The 13492-nt window shown below is 36.9% G+C and overlaps 1 protein-coding gene and 1 long non-coding RNA gene across 6 annotated transcripts in view; both read right to left on the bottom strand.

Annotated features, from left to right (window-relative positions):
- Positions 1-13492, bottom strand: part of LOC140507197 (uncharacterized) — a 93547-nt gene that overhangs the window by 56663 nt on the left and 23392 nt on the right. For all 5 annotated transcript variants that reach the window (XM_072615211.1, XM_072615208.1, XM_072615209.1 and 2 more), the window contains 2 exons: positions 8065-8138; positions 7143-7248 (listed from right to left, as the gene is read on the bottom strand). In XM_072615211.1, the coding sequence (XP_072471312.1) occupies positions 7143-7248; positions 8065-8138 (180 nt within the window). The remainder of the gene's footprint in view (positions 1-7142; positions 7249-8064; positions 8139-13492) is intronic.
- Positions 634-7134, bottom strand: LOC140507198 (uncharacterized). Its single transcript, XR_011968239.1, has 2 exons — positions 4018-7134; positions 634-1665 (listed from the first exon to the last, which is right to left on the bottom strand). It is a non-coding gene; the product is annotated as an uncharacterized lncRNA (long non-coding RNA).

The raw sequence follows: 13492 nt of genomic DNA, 5'->3' as shown, positions 1-13492 counted from the left end.
GTGAAACTTTGAAACTTTCTATGGCATTAATTATAAAGCTGTAGAGAATATGGAAAAGTCACCTTAGTGTTCAGAAATTCTACGCAATGCACGATGATGATGGACATAGCCTGTGTTCTCAGTAACTTAAGAGTCTACTTATGCAGTAGCATAAACACTACCAGTCACTGTGACTAATATACAAAAGTCTAGAATCTACAAAAGTCAATGCATATATACTGTTAATAACTGCAAGTATTCACAATTCCCTTGGATAACATGACCTATGGAAAGTGGAGTTGAAAAAGGGACCTCTGGTGCTGAAAGTTTGGGCTACTGGTATGGATAAGGCATTGCATAACAGCAACTCTCCTTTTAGCAACTGGGATGGGCTCTCCTGGTATGGACGAGGATGGCCTTTGATAGTTCCCATGCATGGATTGATTTTGCTGAATATATGTACACAATTGAATCTAATTAGAATTTCATTTCGTTTGTATAGAGGAGGAGGTCTCGAATATATCATTTTGGAACTTTGTTGAACGTTGGGCCCAAGTGGGCAAGAATTTGTTATTTGTTATGTTAGACCTCACTAGTGGTCTCAATGTAACATGTCATGAAATGTGTACAAAGGAAAATAATTTTAATACACTATTACATCATAATTTCTTTATTGTCCTTAGTCAATTTTTCTTATACATTTTCATTATACAATGCATCCCTAGAATAGAAAGCTAACACATCTTAATGTAAGTCCTTATTTTAAATAATGACAAATACAAAATAATGTCATTTGTGGTAGGAACCCATTTCATAATAATTCTTTATCACTTCTGCTACGCACCAAAAAATATAATTATTTTGGGGGAAAAGAGATCATATAACACTACCAATAATTTTCACTTGCTCAAAATACATCCTAAGTAAAACTTCCATCAGTAAATGTTCTCTGCATTAGAGACATTAAACTAATTTGTGGATATGGTGAAAATGAATGGATAATTTTAAAAATCCACAAAACCTGATAAAATAGAGATAGCCCAAGAAAACCTATCTCCCATAAACAAAAAAAGCATGGGACTCAAACAAAGAGTCGTTTCTGTTACCAGGTAGGATTGCATCATAGAATGGGGAACACTTTGGATCTTCAGAGAAAGAATAATAGAAAGAATACACTAGAACTGGAAGGGACGTCAGAATGTGTCCATCCAGTCTAACCCTCATTGAAACCTGAAACAATCACATGCTAGTAAAATTTAGCCACTCCCCCAGAGTCACGCACGGTATCAAAGTAAGGGTCCTTCTCTCTGTCCTTCAGAACAGGGAACGTTCCTACCTCTTAACATGTATATTTGTTTGTTTTGTTTTATTTTGCTTTAAATATTATTTTATTTTTCCACAATGACATATGAAGAAAATTTTTAGCATTCATTTCTACAAGATTTTCATTTCCAAATTTTTCTCCTTCCTTTCTTCCTTCCCCTCTTCTGAAAATAGTAGGCAGTTTAATTTACCAAATACTGGTGCTATCATGTAAACATTTCCACATTCATCACAGTTGTGGAAGAAGAAACAGATCAAAAGGAAAAAAAGATGATTTCTTCATCTGAAAACTGCTTGCTCATATCCTCTGATCACTCATCAATTGGTGAATGGCTTGTATTCTCATAAATCTGACTCCGTTCTCTGTATATTTGAGAAATGAGGCCTTTATCAGTCACTTGCTGTAAAGATTTTTTCCCAGCTTTCTCCTTTCTTTCTAATCTTGGTTGCACTGATTTTATTTATACAAAGGCTTTTCAATTTAGTATGATCAAAATTACCTATTCTATATTTCACAATGCTCTCTATCTCACTTGGCCGTGAATTGTTCCCCTCCCCATAATTCTGACTGGTTGACTATTAATTGCTCTTCCGATTGTTTCATTATCTATTTAGCAAGATGTAGTTTCTTTTCATATCTCTTTTATTAGGTCTATTTTTTCTTTTACTTTGTCTAAGATCAGGATTGCTACCCCCCCCCTTTTTTTTTACTTCAACTGAAGCATAAGGAGTTGTTCCATCTCCTAACCTTTACTCTGTACGTGTGTCTTTCTGCTTCAAATGTGTTTCTTGCAAGTAATATTGTAGTATTCTGATTTTTGATCCACTATCTGCTTCTGTTTTATGGGAGAATTCATCCCATTCATATTTACAATTATGGTTATTACCTGTGTATTTGCCTCCATCCTATTCTTCCTCCTGTTGTTCTTCTCTCTCCTTTCACCTTTTCCTATTTAATTAGTGTTTTGCTTCTGTCTACCACTTCCCCGATCTTCCCTCCCTTTTATCAGTTCCCATTTCCCCCCACACCCTCTTTACTAAATCGTCCTCCCATCCTACTCCCCTGTTGGGTAAGACAAATTTAGTTCAACAGTTTTCTTAATTTCAATTTTATTGCTCTCTCCTTTGGTTTTCAGTATTTCTAATTTGGTATTTACTTGTAGATTTTCAATTTGTTCTTTTTGAGCTTTTTCAGCTGCATGCCCAAGTCATTGATCTCCTCTTCCTCTATTTTATTCATGTAGGCATTCAATGATATAAAACTTCCCCTTCGAACTGCCTTTGCAGTATCCCATAAGATTTGGTAGGTTGTCTCATTATTGTCATTCTCTTGAATGAAGGTGTTGATTGTTTTTATGATTTGTTGTTTAACCCACTCCTTCTTTAGGATTAGATTGTTTAGTTTCCAATTAGTTTTTGGTTTATCTTTCCATGGTCTTTGATTACATATAATCTTTATTGCATTATGCTCTGAGATGGATGTATTGACTATCTCTGCATTTCTGCACTGGATGGTGAGGTTTTTATGGCCTAGAACATGGTCAATTTTTGTATATGTGCCATGTACCACTGAGAAAAAGGTATATTCCTTTCTATTCCCCATTCAATTTTCTCCAGAGATCTATCATATCTACCTTATCCAGAGTTCTACTCACCTCCTTGACTTCTTTCTTATTTTGAGATTAGATTAGTCAAGTTCGGAGAGGGGGAGGCTGAGGTCCCCCACTAGTATAGTTCTGCTGTCTATTTCTTCCCTAACTTCTCCTCTAAGAATTTTGATGCTATACCACTTGGAGCACATATGTTTAGTAATGAAATTGCTTCATTTTCTATGGTTCCTTTTAGCAGGATATAGTTTCCTTCCTTATGTCTTTTGATTAGATCTATTTCTGCTTTTGCTTTGTCTGAGATTAGAACTGCTACCCCTGCTTTTTTTCATCAGCTGAAACACAATATATTCTGATCCAACCTTTGACCTTTACCCTGTGTGTATGCCCCTGTTTCAAATGTGTTTCTTGTAAACAACATATTGTTGGATTATGCCTGTGAATCCATTCTGCTACCTCTGTTTTATGGGAGAGTTCATCCCATTCACATTCACAGTTACGATTATTATCTGTATCTTTCCCTCCATCACCTTTCCCCTTGTTTATGCTTTTAGCTCTCCCTTCTCCCTTCCCTACCACAATAGAAATTTAATTTTTGACCACCACCTCCCTCAGTCTTCCTTCCTTTCTTTCAGCCCCCCTCCCTTTTAATTGCCTTTTCTCTTACTACTTCTTCCCTCCCTTTTAGCCTCCCCTCTCTTTTCTTTCCCCCTTCCCCTACTATTGCCCATAGAGCTAACTGTATTCTTATACTTAACTGAGTTTGTTGTACCCTCCTTGAATCCAATCAGATGAGAGTCCCTCTCAAACAATACTCAACTCTCTCCCCTCTTTCCCTCTACTATAATATGTTTTTGTATTTCTTCCTGTGATGGAATTTATTTTTTCTGCCTCTTCCTTTTCACATCTCCCATTACAATTCCTTCGCACTCTTAAGTCACATTTGTTATCATCACATCATTAATTTATACCCACTCCCTCTATGTTTATCCCTTTTACATTTCATAATAAATATACAATTCTCAAAATTGACAGCTATCATTTTCCCTTATAGGGATATAAACAGTTTTCCCACATTGTGTAACAAGTTTTTATTTCCCTTGTTTACCTTTTTATGCCTCTCTTGAGACCTTCATTTGAAGATCAAATTTTCAATTGAGTTCTGGTCTTTTCATCAGGAAGGTCTGGAAATCCCTTATTTCATTGAATGCCCATCTCCTTGCCTGAAATATTATGCTCCACTTTGCAGGTTAATTAATCCTTGGTTGTAGTCCCAGTTCCTTTGCCTTACAGAATATCGTATTCCAATTCCTTCAGTCTTTTAATGTAGAACCTGCAAGGTCCTGTGTGATCCTGACTGTAGCTCCTTGATATTTGAATGGTTTCTTTCTGACTGCCTGCAGTATTTTCTCCTTCACTTGATAGATCTGGAATTTGGCAATGATATTCCTTGGTGTTTTTAGTTTAGGATCCCTTTCAGGAGGTGAACGGTGGGTTATTTTGATGACTATTTTGCCCTGTGGGTCTAGGACATCTGGGCAATTTTCCTTGATGATTTCTTGGAAAATATTATCCAGGTTCTTTTTTCATCATACCTTTCTGGTAGACTAATAATCCTTAGATTTTCTCTCCTGGATCTATTTTCCCGGTGAGTTATTTTTCCAATTAGATATTTTAGATTTTCTTCTATCTTTTCATTCATTAGATTCTGTTTGACTGATTCTTGATATCTCATAGATTCGTTAGCTTCTGCTTGCTTGATTCTTTTTCTTATCAAATTCTTTTCTTCAGTTAACTTTTGCATCTCCTTTTCTATCTGTCCAACTGTTTCTTTTAAGAAATTATTTTCACCAATTAGGTCTTGTACTTCCTTTTCAGTTTGTCTAATTTTCCTTTGTGAGGAGCTGTTCTCTTCAGTGAATTCTTTTTTCATATTTTTTTTAAAAACATTGGCCAGTTTTTCCTCTATTTCTCTAATTTGCATTTCAAAATCCTTCCTGAGCTCTTCTAAGAAAGTTATTTGTGCTTCACACCAGTTCATATTCCTTTCTGAAGTTTCAGATGGGAGTATAGTCTTGATGCTGACATATTTGGTATTTGTATTTTGGTCCTTGTCCTCATAGAAAAATTCCATGGTCTTTACTTTTCTGCTTTGCTTCTTATTCATGATAATAATCCTTTTCCTGGCTTTTAAAGTAGATCTCTGCGTCTGTGGCACAGGGAGCTCTGTCCCACAGTTCTTGTGCCTAAAACTTGAGGCTTTGTGTGTTGTGGCCTCTGGTTCTTTCAGCTAGAAACTAACATGCTGCAGCTTACCTGGTGCTGAGCTGGCTGGTGTTTGAAAGCAGAAGGCAAGTGAGGTCTTTTTGGGTTTTCCCCACAGTTACCCTAGAGTTAGCTCATTAAGTGTGGGGGATGGGTGTTCTGGATACCAGAGGCTCCTCTGCTGAGCTAGAGTATAGGCAAGCTCAGTTGTCTGCACTAGTGTCTTCCAGGTTCCACTGGGATGCTGAGCCACACCTGGGGACCTGGTGTTGGCAGTTGCTGGCTTTACCCCTCTGGGGTTCAAGATCTTCTCCTGGTTTGCTGAGTTGGGGCTGTCCGGGACAACTCTGATCCTGCACTGGGTGCCTGTGGCCACAGCAAGAGGAACCCTCCTTAGCGTTCTTTCTAGCTTCATGGGCTGAGAGTCTGTTTACCCCTTCTGCTGCCCCCACTGTTCCACGGTTTTTCCCAGGGAGATATTCTCTGAGCTCATCAAGGTCAATAAGGGGAGGGATATAGCAATTACCCATCACTCCACAATCTTGGTTCTCCTTGGATTTCTCTTCAGATCTTCTCCAATTGTCCTAGCTGTTTTAAGAACACCACTCTTCCACCCCTACTCATTTATTTTTTTATAATTCTATGTTTGCCTTGAAGCCATATTTTATCTCTTGTAAGGGGGAAAATCTTGAGAGCTTAAAATTTCCTGACCTACTCTGCTGTCTTCCCAGAATCCTCTCAGCACTTCTCTAATCAGGGAACAAATGGGTCCTCCTTTTGAAAAGTACCTCCTATTACAAATCCTCCTGTTGAAAAGTGCCCCCAACCCCAGAAATCTAAGGTCTGTGTAGCTCAGTGATAACTGATTTCTTCTCTAATACTTATGATGCGGAATATCCTGGAACTGCCAATAGATTATAAAAACTAGTGCATGGGATAAGACACTACAAGACAATTCTCTATTATCTAAAGTGTGTCTTAGGCCTAAGAATCTTCAGTACCTTCTCAGCACAGAGTCTGTGGAAAGGACATAGAGTCATGAGCCAGACTGAAGGAGGATAAAGACCAAAAAGAGTGGAAGAGGGATGATCCAGAAACAGTTCTGTGATGCCAAGGTAACTGGGCCAAAAGAAGTTCAGTCTCAGATATGGAAAAAGAAAATAGATCTCTCCTTTAAAGTATAAAGTTTCATTATGGATTTTTTCCTTTTTATTTCAACATTGTGAGCTAAAGAGTCAACTGGAAAAATCATTTATTTTCTTTGAATGAACTCAGAAATCTTTCTTGAAATGGATGTATAGTTAAGTATAATGAGATCTATTTTTGTTCTGTGTTGCAACCTCTCAGAGTCTCATAGCATGGACTATATAAATGTTGGTCAATTTATTGGAATTTTATAAGGAACCCTTTCCTATAGCAGATGCTTTGTGAGGTTTAATAATACAACCACAAAGATGGAAGTTGTGTCCCCTTGGTCAACAGGTTCTTGAATTGAATACTGGTTCAGGAGCATGACTTTAACCTAGCCATTTCCTAAGTCTTCCATCTCAAGTCCCGTTGGGCTTACACACTCCAGGGAGTGATATAATTATTTTACCCTTTCTTCCTGCGAACATTCAGAGGACTTTGGAAATAAGTGGACTCAGACCTTTGATTTCAATGAAGAGAATAACAGTAGAAGTGGTCAGAAAACTGCTCAACATAGAAGTTGGGGACTCTTTGGAAAAGCTTTGTAGAAAAGAAATGGGGCAGGTGATATGTGCAATCATTATCGTAGTAGCAATGACCTCTCTTTTTCATTACAAATATATTTTTAAAGTATTCTGTTTGGGATTTTATGTCTGTGATTGTTATTTCCTTTTATCTCCATGATGCAGCTATAATCTGTTTAAAATGGTCTGATTCAGTATCTTGGGCCTCAGAATGAAATTAATTCTTATCAATTTAGAGGGTCAAATAGGAGCTCACCATTCACATTCTTCCTCTGTGCTTTCCTGAGTAATGACTTGATTCATACCTTTGTCTTTGTCATGTTGATATTTTCCAGTGATACCCAGATCGACTTCAATCTTATCTGCAATGACAGGGTTTACATGTGGAGAAAAACGAAGAGACAGGCAGATGACTAAAGTAATAGTTCTCTTAAGTGTTCTACAGTGGATGAATCAAGGGAGACATTTTCCATACTGGGAATTCCTGACACTGATGTCTCAAAACCAATGACAAGAAAGGATTGTTCATTAATTATCATGAGTATGAATCAATTACAGGCAATTTACAATGTAACAAAGTTGAAATTTAAAACTTTCTATGTCAGCACTTTGTAATCAATAGCAAATATTAATAAAACAAAACTATGGTCTAGATGCTGGAGAGGCAAAGATAAATAAGGGTACAGACATTTTCCTCAAGCAACTTTTATTGTATTTATAGAATGCTAATGACTCTGGATGATCTACATACTTTTTTCTAATCTATACTATACCATAATTTTTTAGGGCTTCCATTGTCTATGGAAAAAGAAAAGTTGCAAAAGGGACCTCTGATTTGAGTAGGTTTGAATGCTTGTGTGGATCAGGGGTAGCATAATAGCATCTCTCCTTGAGAAATTAGAATGAATTTTCCTGATATGGCAAACAGTAGCCATTTTGCATGCTCCAGTACATGAATCTTTCTTGGTAAATATTCACATGTTAGATTCTAATTAGGATTATATATTTACTCAATTACAAAGAGACATCCTAAGTATATCATTTTGAAACCTTTTTCTAAACTGGACTGAATCTAGCAAGAATCACTTCCCTTAAAATATGGACAAGTCTCAACACTGTTTGAGTGACTATAGTGTTTTAAAAAGTATTACATAGGAAAATAAGTTTAAGAAACTCACCCAAAGTAAGAGGAGGTTGGGACCATAAGCTTTTTTCCAGAATTTTCTCTTGAGATTCATCACAGATTTCTTTACTGGAATAGAAAGCCAATATATCTAAATAGAAATCCAGGCATTAAATGGAAAATCTATACTAATCTTATTCAATATAAGGACCATTTCTAATTAACCTTTGTCAATTCTGGAAGGTCCCTTGAAAAGGAATGCATTCCCCAATTGATAAATGGTCAAAGGATATGAATAGGCAACTTTCAGAGGAAGAAATTAAAGATATCTATAATCATATGAAAAAATGCTCTAAATCACTTTTGATTAGAGAGATGCAAATCAAAACAACTCTGAGGTACCACATCACAAACATGGCAAACATTACAGAACAGGAAAATGATAAATATTGGAGAGGATGTGGGAGAGTTGGAACACTAATTCATTGTTGGTGGAGCTGTGAGCTCATCCAACCAAAGGGCTACAAAACTGTGCATACCCTTTGACTCAGCAATATTGCTACTAGGACTGTATCCCCAAGAGATCATAAAAATGGGAAAGGGTCCCACGTGTACAAAAATATTTATAGCAGCACTCTCTGTAGCTGCCAAAAACTGGAAATCAAGGGGATGCCCATCAATTAGGGAATGGTTGAATAAATTATGGTATATGAATGTCATGGAATACTATTGTACCATAAGAAATGATGAACAAGAAGACATCAGGGAGGCCTGGAAGGACTTAGATGATCTGATGCTGAGCAAAAGGTGCAGAACCAGCAGAACTTTGTGCACAGCAACAACCACAGTGTGCGAGAGTTTTTTCTGGTAGACTTGGAACTTCGTAATAATGCAAGAACTTAAAAAAAAAAAATTCCCAATGGTTTTCTAAGATACAATGCCTTCCACACTCAGAGAAAGAACTATGGAATTCATTCACAGAATGTAGCAGATCATGTTTGTGTGTGTGTGTGTGTGTGTGTGTGTGTGTGTGTATTATGTTTTGATTTGTTATATGATTTCTTCGATTTATTTTAGTTCATCTACATAGCATGACTATAGTGAAAACGTATTCAATAGGAAAGTATATGTAGATCCTATATAGAATTGTATGCCATCTTGGGGCTGGAGGGGGGTGCAGGGGTAGGTAGGGGGGGTAAAAATCTAAGTTTTATGGTAGCAATTGCAGAACATTAAAAAAAATAAATAAAATAATAAAAAAAAGAAAAGGAATGCAGCTCATCTAGGTAATGTCAGTACTTATGTATGCATATCCTATGAATAACCTCCATTTATAGATGTTATATACATTTGAGAGAGTCCCTCAGTTTGTGAATATTGCCAATAAAACTGGCATTTTTTGCAATCCACAGAACTGACAATGTAGAAATTAATAGTCCCAGAAGCCCTGTCAATTGTAAAGAACAAGCATGGGAACCAACTATAGAGGTTGTCTCTGCTACTAGGTAGCACTTTGTCAAAGGGTGAGGAAAGTATTGTATTTGAAGAGACAGAAGTATGGAAACAATAGGAGAGAGCTGAAAAGGATGTCAGAAAGCTTCCATTATGTTTGACCCCCTCCTCCCTAGACTCAGAAGCCCAGAAACATTGACAGCCCCCAGAGTCACACAGGGAAAAAGTAAGTGCCCACCTCTGAGGTCCAAAGAACATGAGCATTCCTGATTCAAACATGCTTATTTGTTTCTGAATCACTGAATCACTCATAAAAACTGTTATGCGCTCTAGGCATCTGCCATGATGCAGCAAGAAGATGCCCAAACTTCAGCTTCATTGATAAAGGGAGTTTTTCAATCTGGGAAAATGTCTCATTCTTGTGTAATCACGTATCCCATCACTATCACAAACATCTTTCTCTCCAAAAGGTGAGTACCTTAAGTGTTTCTTTTCTTTTTTCTGTCTTTTCCATTTTCAGAACACGACTAAGTCAGTACTTACTTTAGCCATCCTTACAACCCCTTAAGGTTTGGAGAACACAATGATATCATTGACTTCTTCTCTAAAACCATGGTCCTTATGAAAAATATACAGAAACTGCTCATAGATTGTGAACATACATCGTGGGATGGGAAACAGTAGGATAATTCTCTTGTGCATATGAAGTCTTTAGTATCTGCTAAGCATGGAGTAGTGAAAGGGACTATTCTGAGTGAGACAAAGGCTGTAATGACACTCTAAGAATGGAAACAATCCTGAATGGGTTATTGGACTAAATTCTCTTACACACTGAGAGAGTAAAAATAGAACATCTCTTTTAAGCATAAATTTTAATGCTTATTTTTTCTCGTTTGATTTTAGTTTTGCAATCTAAGGCGTAAATTTAAAGAGTGTTTTAGTTTTTTGAAGAAACTCAAAGCTGTTTCTTGAACATGAACATATTGGAAGTATAATTATATGAATATATTTCTGTTGGCAGTAGCTAAATATGTGATCTTTTATGCCATGATATTTGTCAGTATATTTAAAATTCTTTTTTAAAAACCCTTTTCTAAGAAAACACATGATAATTTTTATAACTGTTAACACACTATGGGTAGAGATGGCATCTTTCTGTTCTATCCCTGTTGTTCCAAAAACATAATTAAAGCCCAATCAGATTCTCATTAGACTTCTGTCATGAGATGTAATTGACTGTCTCCACTGTCAGGGACAGGGCCCTTCTATATTCTCATTGAAATCCAGGACCATGGAAGCAACACTAGTCAAAACAATGAGATTCTATGGAACCTTGTAATTAATTGATTAGCCCATAAGGAGACACTCATTTTGACAGACCACTAAGAAATATAATTGTTGGGATGACACATCTCTCTGTAATCCTTGTAGCAGGGTTCATTCCATTTTAAAAGCTAATACCATTAATGTTTCTTCACATAAAATTTTCCAGAAGAACATTTACAGAGATAATATCATCCTGATCTATATCATGCCACTGGACCCAGATGGTTCCAGAGGAGAGAGTGAGGCTGGTAAATTTTTACCTTCTTCATTTAAATCCAATTCACTGGCATGTCATGCCATCTCCTCCCTGAAATCATCATCCTCTGCAAAAGAGAATGACAACAATCTCTGTGAGCAGTTATAGGAGCTGCCCCAATGGGGACCCAACTGGAACTGGGTAGTTGGGCAACACAGCTCCTGCTTTCTTTCCTCCCTCCTTTCCTTCCTTCGTTCCTTTCCTTCCTTCCTTCCATCCATCCTTCCTTCCTTCCTTCCTTCCTTCCTTCCTTCCTTCCTTCCTTCCTTCCTTCCTTCCTTCCTTCCTTCCTTCCTTCCTTTCCTTCCTTCCTTCCTTCCTTCCTTCCTTCCTTCCTTCCTTCCTTCCTTCCTTCCTTCCTTCCTTCCTTCCTTCCTTCCTTCCTTCCTTCTTTCTTTCTTTCCTTCTTCTTTCTATTCCCTTCCTTCTGGCAACATAGAATACCATACCCTTACCTGCAGGTGCTCTGTCCAAAGGAATTTCAATTTTGATCACTGAAACCTTGCAAGATATCTTGGAATTTACAGGCTAGATTTCTTTCTTAAGGACTATGCCTTAAACAAAAATGACTCTGGTTTTCATTGATTGATCAATAGGGCACAGACCAAGCCCCACTTAGTCTTTGTTTGGGCCCTTATTGGCTGAGAGTGAATATAAAAAGCATTTTTTTTTCTGTTTTGACCCTGAGGGTCTTCGTCTTCTAGACTGAATTTTTTTTGACTAGGTAAAAGGGGCCACTCTCTGCCTCATTTCTTACCTATCCCTAATCATTGAATGAGCATTGCCCCAGTGAAACAGACCCTTTAAAGACCCTAGCTTAAAAAGGCCAAGGTCTCCCATTGCATCCAAGAACATCTCCTGTTGTCCTGATCTATATTTTGCCACTGGTCCCAGATGGCTCTAGAGGAGAAAAGTGAGGTTGGTCAGTTTGTACACCTCTATCACTTAAATCCAATTCACTTGCATGCCATGCCATCACCTCTCTGATGTCATGGTCCTTTCTGAGAATGAAGGACCAATAACAACAATAGGAACTATAATTAGAAACATATATTCCTGTCATGAGAGGCTAAATCTGTTTTCTTTTTATGTCATGACATTTATTAGTATATTTAAATTTTATCTAAAAAAATCTGTTCTAAAAAGTCCAGAATATCAAGGGAATTAATTAAAAGAAATACAAAGAAAGGTGACCTAGCTCTACCAGATCTTAAATTGCACTATAAAGCAGCAATCATCAAAATTACTTGGTACTGGCTAAGAAATAGAGTGATGGATCAATGCAATAGGTTGGATATATAAGACATAATAGTCAGTGACTACAGTAATCTACAATTGATAAATCCAAAGATGCCAGTTTGTGAGAAAAGAACTCACTATTTAAGAAAAACTACCTGGAAAACTAAAAAATAATATGGCAGAAACTAGACATAGACCATCTTATACCATATACCAAGATATTGGTCACATGATTTAGATATAAACATTGATACTGTAGCAAACTAGGCAAGCAAAGAATAGCTTACCTGTCAGATCTATGGAGAAAAGAAGACCGTATGACCAAATGAGATAGAGAACAATACGAAATGCACAATGGATGATTCTGATTAAATTTAATTGAAAAGTTTTTGCACAAACAAAGTCAATGCAACCAAGATTAGAAAGGAAGCAGAAAGCTGGGAAATAATTTTTATAACCTCATTTCTAAAATATATAGAGAACTGAATTGGATTTACAAAAAAGTACAGGTCATTCCCCAATTGATAAATGGTCAAAGGATATGAACAGACAGTTTTCAGAGGAAGAAATTAAAGTTTTCTATAGTGATATGAAAAAATGCTCTAAATCAGTATTGATTAGAGAAATGCAAATCAAAACAACTCTGAAATACCACATCACACCTAATAGATTGGCTAACATGACCGAACAGGAAAATGAAAAGTGTTGCAGAAGATGTGGGAAAATCAGAATACTAATGCACTGTTGGTGGAGTTATGAACTGATCCAACCATTCTAGAAAGCAATCTGGAATTATGCCCAAAGGGTTATAAAACTGTGCATATCCTTTGACCCAGCAATACGACTTCTAGAGTTGTGTCTTAAAGAGATCATAAAAAGGGGAAAAGGACCCACATATACAAAAATATTTACAGCAGCTCTTTTTGTAGTGGCAAATAATTAGAAATTGAAGGAATGTCTATCAATTGGGGAATGGCTCCACAAGCTGTGGCATATAAACGCAATGGCAATTATGAGCAGGCAGGCTTTAGAAAAACCTGGAAAGACTTATATGAACTGACACTGAATGAAATGAGCAGAACCAGGAATGTGTGATGACTGACTTTGACACTTAGCTCCTCTCAGTAATGCAAGGACCTAAGATAACTCCCAAAGATTCAGGATGGAAAATGCTGTACACATCCAGAAGTCTGAGTACAGATGGAAGCAG

The sequence above is a fragment of the Notamacropus eugenii genome, chromosome 5 (genome assembly GCF_028372415.1).
Source record: "Notamacropus eugenii isolate mMacEug1 chromosome 5, mMacEug1.pri_v2, whole genome shotgun sequence".
In the NCBI taxonomy this organism is placed as follows: domain Eukaryota; kingdom Metazoa; phylum Chordata; class Mammalia; order Diprotodontia; family Macropodidae; genus Notamacropus; species Notamacropus eugenii.
The sequence above is the reverse complement of the archived record's forward strand: the minus strand, read 5'-3'. Positions and strand labels throughout refer to the sequence as shown.